The following is a 9133-nucleotide window of genomic DNA, read 5'->3' on the forward strand; positions in this document are numbered from 1 at the left end:
GAACTTGTAATTCGTTAACTCCCAGTCGCATTGCAGAGTGCATGACTCTCTTACACCTTGCTTCCACTCAGACCTGCAGCTAAAAAGAGAGAGGACGTGGCTGAAAGGTGCAGCACACCCTTCTTCTTCGGTGGATTAGGTGGGTATTCTTTCCAAAAAAATAAATAATGAAAATATTAAATATTATGCGACCATGCATCTATACTACTGATAAGATGATGTCTGATACGACAGTAACAAGGTTTTAATGCAGTCTCGTGAGAGCTAAGCATTGCAGCTCACATGACTAACGATGATGGTGAGTACAATATAACAATGAGTACAATACAGATGGAGACATTGAAATACATAGTCAGCGCTCACAACGTGTGTTTTTCTAAAACAGTTGATGCTTGAGCGAATCCTCCCTCCCCCCTTCTACCCCCAGCAAAAAAAGAAATCCTAGCAATGGGGCTTGCCGCCATCGCATTTCGAGCAGCGTGGTAGCACTCCAATCTGTGTCTTTCCAGTCATGAGTGGAGCACCGTAACAAATGAACACACCACGACGGCTGACATCAAAGGTTCCGGCCAATGCGTTTCCGTATAAGTTCGAGGGCAACGTTATGTAAGAGTTCATTAGCCCTGTATCCAGTGGCAAAGTCGAGGTGGCGAAACGTCCGTACAGGAACCGGGTAGTTCAATATCACGTTGGAACCGAGAGCGGCAGCCATAGTTCCGACGTCGTGTTCACCGGCCAACGTGTCTCCGTAAGACCAGAACAGGGCAATCGGCAAACGTATGCGATCCAGTGGGTACGGTGGAGGTGTTCTCTGCGAATTAAAAAAAAAGTGTGATAATTGTCTATGTTCCTGCGGGTCGAAATAGCCACATAATGAGTACACATCAATATAGAGAATGACCATGAAAATTATTCGAAATAAAAGACCTGTAGACTCCTACATGATAGCCTTGTTAACGTCTACTGCTTTGAGAAAAGTTGTGGTAAGTGCCTGTTTTATTTGTCGATCCTCATATTGTTTCTTCGATCAGTTTGGTGCCCCTGTGTTGCTTCACGTCAACCAGAATATGAATAGGCATGCGCAAAAGCTGGGTTTGCGTTAACTTTCCCAAGCTAGGATTTGTTAACATGCCACTGTATTTACCTACAAGAGTGTATTTTCCATTTAACTCCCATCTAAGAGTGGTAACCATGGCTGGGTATTGAACCACAGTTCTGGGGGATAGCACCACGACGGTCAGAACAAATGTGAAACAAGAGACAAAACGTACGAAACGACAGCCACATACTACAATTGGCCGGCTTGCTTTCTTCATAAATACGATATTTTTGAGACCAAAAAGTAAGTATTGCATACTAGTTTTTGGTGCAGCCCAGATGTATGAGTTTTAAATCAGCACGTACTTAGAATTCAGAAAGCAACTACCGAATCTGAAGCACGAATAAAAAATGTGTATTTGCTGCTTTGGAATATTGCCCCTGACATCAGCTTGCAGATGTCCTGGCTTACCAGAGAACACTTCTAAGCCCTGAGCTTTGCAGAAAAGACTTCCTGGAAAATTTAAATGAGAAACCACTAACAAGAGTTTTGGGCACTTTTCAGTGTTTTGTGCCATGCTAAGCCAACAAAATGAGGCAAATACTATTCTTAAGTATATATCCTCTCATTGGTGGTTGTCTTGTAGGGCTACATATCAATTGTATACAATCGATTGATTGGAATCTAACGATGAAAGTTGAGGAGAGTATGAGTGATTCGTCTTTTTTGTTACTTTTCCGCCTTCAAGCTTGGCCCTAGCATTTCCACGACATACGTGCTTTCAACCATGGTAGTACAGACATAAAAGCGTTGCCCCATACGTCAGAGGCAATAAAGACAAAAAAATGTTTGCAGGGAGATGAGACACTGCACACATTCGTTTCCTGCTTACGCATTCGTTATTTTCGGTCACATCTTATGGAATTCAAGACAGACATGCACAGTAAATGCGGTCTATGACCCCGAAAATCTTATGCTTAATTTACCTGGCCATATCGCCGAAGATTTTCGGTAGGACCGTGGTCGTACATTACGAAATTCTTCGCTTTGTATACCTGAAAAAATTTCATTATTTTACTTCATGTAATTATCTGAAGGGACATCCTCGAGTGCCCCTGCATGAAGTGTTCAAAGTATTTCTTAACCCCCAACTTAACCTGACCACGCATTTCTTGCGTGGCACATGCATGTATATTTTAGTGCATAAGGTCAAGCCTCGAACTACACTAAATGTTCCAGAGATGCAGGAGCATTCGTACATTACGAAATTCTTCGCTTTGCATACCTGAAAAAAAATTTCATTATTTTACTTCACGTAATTATCTGAAAGGACATCCTCGAGTGCCCCTGCATCAAGTTTTCAAAGTATTTCTTAACCCTCAACTTGACCTGACCATGCATTTCTTGCCTGGCACGTGCATGTAAATTTTAGTGCATAAGGTCAAGCCTCGAACTGCACTAAATGTTTCAGAGATGTAGGCGCATACCTGGTGGAAATGAAGAAGGTTTTGCACAGTTGTACCAGTAGGCATATGACCCATGTACATTGGAATGCGAGTCTGAAGTAAAGAGTTTGCAACAAAAAAATCAATGAAGTGAAGGAGTAATATGTGACAATGATACGTGCCTACGTAAGCTTTCCAAACACGCAGTCAGGACGTACTCCTAAATAAACAGTGCAAGCATGAGTTTAGCGTCGAATGGCATAATGCTATCTTAGACGTTACTACTAGGCGATGTTAGAATGAAATATTTCTGGCGTATTTGTGTGCTTCAGAAAAACCGACAAATTAGCCATGTTGTTGGCATTCTTCTCAGAGGATGTTAAAAGCTCTAATAAAAATATAAGCAACAAAATGACCCTAGTCTTCTTCAGTTATTCTTGGATAATTTGTTTTTCATTTTGCGACCAACGTTTGCGGGTTCCAAATTGATGCTGCTTAGTTCAGCTAAATTCATCATTTAAGCCGCTTCAAATCAGGCCATTGGATGAAGTAGTAGCAAATGCAAATTCCACGACACGCAGCTGCGAACTCAAAGATAAGCTCCTCATAAAGTTGATTCACCACAGTTTTGCTGAAGAGAATGTCCTTCATTGGTGTAGGCCGTGGGATCAGTCACTACAGTTAGATTTCCTAACATTGTCGAATTACCTATTTGTCACGTGTAGTGGGAGCTGTTAATTTAAGTTACATAATGACTGCCACCCTGACTGATTCATCTTTGGGGCGTTTTTTTTTTTTGAAGCATTGTACTCAGCCCCGCAAAGATGTATTGAAAACCAGCAAGTTCAAAATCTAATTTTCTCTAACTGCCACGCTTACGTATCTGCCGCTGGAAACGCGTAAATAGGGATCAGCGATGGACAATACATATTGCTCAACGAAAAACAAATCTATTCAGGCCGTCATGAATGTTTTAGAGTCGAAACAATAATGATTAATTGTGTAAGTGCTTAGCAATTGCGGTGATTTCTAAAGAACAATAAAGAGCTACATAAGGTGATATGGCATCATACTAGCTTTCTTTTACAGTATTCAGCCTTTTATTGCGATAGCAGTTATATGGACTCACCACGGCGAAAAACCAGCCGACGATCAGCGCGCGTCTCATTGTACCACTACAGCAGGCGGGAGCTTCTACAGGCTACGCCCTCAACACGAAAAAAACGGGGCCGAAATTGTACCTGGAGCGGCCGTGTTTTCTTACACCAGCGTTTCACAGGGTTACGTGAGATGAGACGTGAATGAGTTGACTGCCAACCTCACTTCGTATACCATTGCAATTTGTCGCTATCACAGCGATTGCTTAGTCTTTTAGGTTAAACTGATTTTGGGCAATCATTCTTGTCACACTAATGAACTGCATTTGACAACATGCGCATGAATATACATAGCCATTGAAAAAGCTTCTTGAGACACAGCTTGAGTCCTCTGGAGGTACCGCTATCGAGCGGATATGCCCGTTTCGCAGGTTCTGTACCACTTGTCATAAGTTTTTCGTTTTCATCTGTACCTGTGATTACGTTTTGTGCGTTATTTGTGCGTGAGAAACGCGGGGCACGTTTCGATATGCTTGCAATTCTTCGCTTTACCTTCGAATTTGTTGATATCGAATTCATTGCTTCGTTTTTGCGGAAAAACTGTGACTTTTATATTTCAGGTTTACGTTCACCAAGAACTTTGCACTCAACTACAAATATTTGTCAGTGACGCGTCTGGAGGCCTTTGTTGGCCTACTTAAGCATGTGTCCCTATATTGCTGTGCTATCGCTTCGATCAAAAGCTGGGGAACTACAGGCGGAAATGTACGAAATTCGGCATTAGGGGATAAAGTCCGTGCAAAGAGCCTACGCCATGCCACAAACGTTTACTCTAAGCGACCAGTGACGATGAGAAGAAGCGCAATTTTGCTGGTTATGTAGCCTTACGGCTGCACCGAGACTAGTACGTTCTTACCGTATTGAACTGTTCTGGACTGCAAAAACTGGTCATCGTGAAGCCGAGCGCGCAAAGTGTACCTCCCCAAAGGGTGCACACTCCTGAGATCAATGACCTCAGTCCTCTGGAGGTACCGAGGAAACCGGCCATCGTGAACGGGTAGACAAGCCTCTGTAAAGGAAGGAAAATAGAGGGAAAAGAATGGCAGGGAGGTTAACCAGCCTATAGGCAGCCAGTTTGCTACCCTGCGCATGGGAGAGAGATGGGAAGATTGAGGGATAGTGAGCAGAGAGGGAAGAGAGAAACACAGCACAGTCGGCAGCCTGTGTAAAGATTCATAAGAGATCGTCTTGGTCACTTTTTAACTTGAATACTGGCGTTGCTGCATTCGCAACTGAGACCATAACTTTCATGAGAACGCCGTCTTTACCTCCGAAATGTTTCACGCTGTTTAGATTAAGAATTCAGGAATAAATTTGAGGGAAATATGGTCAGTTCATATGAAGCAGTTGCACTCACATGCACAGGCACTATCATAAACGATGAGCTAAGAGCATTCACCAAACAAAGGCCGTAAAGGTTAATAGAAGTGTGGTACAAGAAATGCTAGCACCGTTCCTATATTCAACAGGTGTCAGACTGCTTCAAAGAAAGCAACGGCGAGATTTATTATAACAGTATCTTAATGTCCCGAAGACTGTGTAAGTTCTGCATTAAGAAGACACAGAAGTTAAGGCACGGGTTGAATGTAAACAAACATAGGAGACTATTACGATACTTCCTAATGTGAATACTTAGTGAACCTTCGTGTTGAGGCCTCGGCAGATCAGCTGCTGATCCGAGGTCATGGGTTTGATACCGGCCATGGTGGTCGCATTTTAATCGAGGCGAAATAGTAAGGGCCTGTCTACTGTGCTATATCAGTGCAAGTCAAAAAACACCGGATGGTCCGAAATTTCCGGAGCCCTTCACTACAGCGTCTCTAACAAACATATCGTGGTTTTGGGGCGTGAAACTCTTAACTAATATTATTCTCTTTTTGTTGGAGCTAGGTCAACTGGTTGAAGTTTTTGCTGTCCGCAGTCGTAAGACAGTAACCAAATGTAACATTCGTTATGTATTGCCACTGGAAGGGTAACGTTGACGATGAAGCTAACGACGATGCCGCTCCAAGTAAAAACCAAACCACAACACATTTTATGGAGAGCGAATAGTATGTCACCTTCCGCAAGGCACTGTCATGCTGCCATGTTTACAGTAGACATAATAGCCGTTTTAGATGAGCATGTTTAGTATTGACAAAATGTGTAATGCTTGTGAGGTACATAACACTGTAAATGAGCAGTTCGAGGGAGTTTTGGAATCGAACGACTTGCCATGAGGGATGGGACATGCGGTATTAGTACCGAAGTCGGAGACTCGATGTGGGTGAGATTTCCGACAGGGCCGTACGCCACGAGAAGGTCTACCTGCGTGGTTGAGAAAAAGTGTTTGTCTTCATCCTGTGTCTTTTTTGCAAACACCTTTCAGGTAATTTCATAGTGCCGTTTAGGTGAACACAACTTTTACACATTTTGTCGCCTTATCTCAAACTACAGATTATGTTACAAGATTTTCACCTATGTCCGTGCTGTTTAACGAATGTGCATGCCCTTTGATAAACTTCCTCTACGAACACGCGCAACCTGATCATCGTGGTTGACGTAACAGCTCCTCTTCAGTATATTTCTGGCTTATCGTAGTTGTAAGTTACTTGTTTTGTGAGGAAGCATTTTAGTAAAAAATAAACGTGAAATATTCCTTTCTTGCAACAGCTTTCGAGCCTGCATCCGACAAAGAGTGAACAAGTACTGATGTCATACTACCGTTTATGTGACGAACTAACGTGTGGCATCATATTGTGATAACACAGCTCTGAAAGGCATTTTGGCATTTCTGTTCATACAGATTTTTTCCCATTCATCTTTTGTTAAGCTTCTAAAACTTCATCCACTCATATCGCTGAAGTCCAAGTACTTCTGCACTGCCAATGAAGTTTTCGCTCAATTTTAGCGACTGAGTCAGCTTAGCGCTAATATATGTTTGGAAGGCTCACTATTCGGCTTATTCATGCACGTGTGTGCATAAAAATATCACTGGCTCTAACCAAGAAAGACACAGCTTGAACAGAAACCATCTCTGATCTCTAAGACTGTAGTCTATGCGACAGAGCTAATAGATGGTTCCCTTATCACACTCTCCTGACGAGCTCAAGTGTTAGTCTTTACAAAATACGAAAGACGGGTCACCTTATTGTTGTACTCTGGCCGTACAGAGTGCAGCACGAGGTTGGCTATTACTCCTTGAGACAGTGCGACCGTGGTCAGCTTGGGGGCTCCCGTAACTTTGAGAACGTGGTCAATGCAGGCCGCAAGGTCATAGCGTCCTAATTCATCGAAGCTACAATGACACAGAGAGGAAAAATGCTGAGTAAATGTGTAACTCGGCGCCTTCCTTAGCCAGTTTATGACGATGCAGAATAAACGCAGATTTTATACCTCCATTTCCAGTGCCTGGGATCTCGCTGCGAATACCTCGTGCTGTTCGATATGTGACTTGACTCTCGGTTACTCATCGCCCACACGTCGTATCCACTGTCGGCAAAGAGAAAACCTGTGAAAACAAGAAAATTGAGCCGGTCACTCTAGACATTCCGATGTATCAATACCAGCGTAAACCACGCCAGACCTCATGTTATTTGAGACAACTTCGTCAAATCTTCATGCTGCAAGGCGCGAACGAAGCGTGCCTGTTTTGATCCGTCAGGCTAATGCCTGTCACAAGGGAGTCACAACTGCCTGTCACAAGGGAGTGATGAAAGTTGAATGAAGGCGCGCCACGGCAACCCGTTTTTGTAAAAAGCTGTCACTCATATCACATGCACCAACGCATTGCCTTATTTGTGCACGTAGTGCTTGGTACTTATCTGTTTCTTTCAAACTGAGCACAAAAAAAATTGTAATATCAACATTTTTTTTTTGTCTGGGAAGCGTAAAACTCAAGGGAAGCCAATGCGGTGGTTTATCTTGCAGGCAAAAAAGATACTTTTTCACCTCTTTAAAGTGTAATAAAGAACCAGATAAACCCTAGCCATCTCCTTCGAATAGTGAGCTGTATACTTGTGCATTTAAAATATTTTCGCCAATTTTTCCGACCAAACTCAGCTTCGGCGCGCCTTCATTAAGATAGCATGACTTCCCTGCCTCGGATCGTCCAGTGTTCCACCGGATTCAGTGCGCACCGGTGATATCAGTTTTGATGCCGACTTTGAATCTCAATTATGAATATCTCGATATACGTGCAATTTTGTCATATCTAAGTAATCTGTATGCCATAGGTTATATGCATTAAAACGTTTTAATAAAAAAACGGAACTCACGTCAATAATTACAAAGTTTACTAACGAGTTATTTTTATCAAGTTTTTGTAAGCCCGCAGCTATTGAGCAGGGTTGTCTTGCAATCCTCTTTGACGAGCTTGGGGATTTGTGTTTTTTGGGGGTTGTTTGGCAGGCCGAGACCATAAGGTAAATGTTGGCCACTTCCCCACAATACTGCCACTGCTCACTTACTTTGGATCGTGTTATTTGAGTATGGCTGCACACAGCAGTACGTTTCTGTGTATGCACCGAAAGCCTTGCTCCTCCGCTTTCGAGAGTCCCTTCCACAGCTGTGTCCCCGCTTCTCCGTAATATGACCGGGGAGGCGCACGAGGGTAGAAGGCAAGCGCGTGGTGAAGCACTCGAAAAACGGCTTGGCTCCCGTAATGGAGTCTATTACGTCGACGTGGCCGAACCATCACCCGGGGGCTACTACACGGCCACGGTGATATATCAAAGAACGCAGGCGAATGGCCTCACTTTCAAAGCTGCAAACTCAGGTGGAAGAGGTGGCCATCGCGTTGGCGGTATTCCATTCTCAATGAAAAGAAATAGTTACAAACTCTCGAAGAACCTGCGATAGCTATTTGGCCGCAGAAATATCTTCTTTGGCTTATAGACTAATACAATCGAGTATCAGAAACCGCGATCCTACCCTAAAACGTGCTATATAGACTCCTGGACATCAAGATCTCGAGGGAAACGGGGCTGCACATGCAGTGGCCCACGAGCCTACTTCCCGGTATATCAGGTCTATCAGCTCCTCGTTGGGCTGATAGACCTGAACGTCCCACACCTTCAACATGGTTCCGAGAAATAAAGAGTACTACATTTAGCAACACCCCTTGTGAAGCGCGACAAGTCGGTTGTTTCGGTCAGGAAACCGTCAAGCAGACGCTCACTTTGTCGGCGTGTGGAAAGGAGAGAGTGGGGAGCATAGAAAAAAAGTGAGAGGAGACGGGCATGCGCAATAGGAGTGCTAACGTTACTGGGAGGGAGGCTCAAGGAAGAGAAGGGGAGAGCGAGCAGGTGGTAGGAAAGAATCGGAGAGAGTAACGTACAGCTGTTGGAGAGAGAGAAGGAGGAGAGCGGCGCATGCGCAGTGTGTGTGCGGACACCGCCGACGGTGCGCGAAATAGACCCGAGGAAAGAATGCTTCGCATCTAAAATGAAGTGTATTTGCTTGTGTGTCTGTTTCGGGCCCTCAGCTTATTTGCACCTTGTATTTTGAATCTT

At 43.7% G+C, this 9133-nt stretch overlaps 1 protein-coding gene across 3 annotated transcripts; it reads right to left on the bottom strand.

Moving 5' to 3' along the window:
* Positions 1 to 221: 221 nt before the first annotated feature.
* LOC119165722 (gastric triacylglycerol lipase-like) lies at positions 222 to 7128 on the bottom strand. Of its 3 annotated transcripts, XM_037417804.2 has the most exons (7): positions 7017 to 7128; positions 6768 to 6918; positions 5856 to 5948; positions 4498 to 4650; positions 2527 to 2598; positions 2026 to 2094; positions 222 to 811 (listed from the first exon to the last, which is right to left on the bottom strand). In XM_037417804.2, exons 1-7 carry the CDS (start codon positions 7091 to 7093, stop codon positions 557 to 559), a joined length of 870 nt encoding a protein of 289 aa, XP_037273701.2. In that variant the 5' UTR covers positions 7094 to 7128; the 3' UTR covers positions 222 to 556. The 3 variants fall into 3 exon arrangements, with proteins under 3 accessions (XP_037273701.2, XP_037273702.2, XP_075726489.1); XM_037417805.2 differs by lacking the exon at positions 2026 to 2094; XM_075870374.1 differs by lacking the exons at positions 2026 to 2094; positions 2527 to 2598.
* Between the last annotated feature and the right edge of the window lie 2005 nt (positions 7129 to 9133).

Source organism: Rhipicephalus microplus, chromosome 8 (genome assembly GCF_043290135.1).
Source record: "Rhipicephalus microplus isolate Deutch F79 chromosome 8, USDA_Rmic, whole genome shotgun sequence".
In the NCBI taxonomy this organism is placed as follows: Eukaryota; Metazoa; Arthropoda; class Arachnida; order Ixodida; family Ixodidae; genus Rhipicephalus; species Rhipicephalus microplus.

Excerpts from the sequence above, each read along its gene's own strand:
- LOC119165722 (XM_037417804.2), bottom strand. The coding sequence starts at position 7,093 with ATGAGTAACCGAGAGTCAAGTCACATATCGAACAGCACGAGGTATTCG. Across the intron at positions 2,599-4,497 it reads GTCCAGAACAGTTCAATACG|ACTCGCATTCCAATGTACAT; the intron begins GTAAGAACGTAC and ends TCTTTACTTCAG. Across the intron at positions 812-2,025 it reads ATCTTCGGCGATATGGCCAG|AGAACACCTCCACCGTACCC; the intron begins GTAAATTAAGCA and ends TTTAATTCGCAG.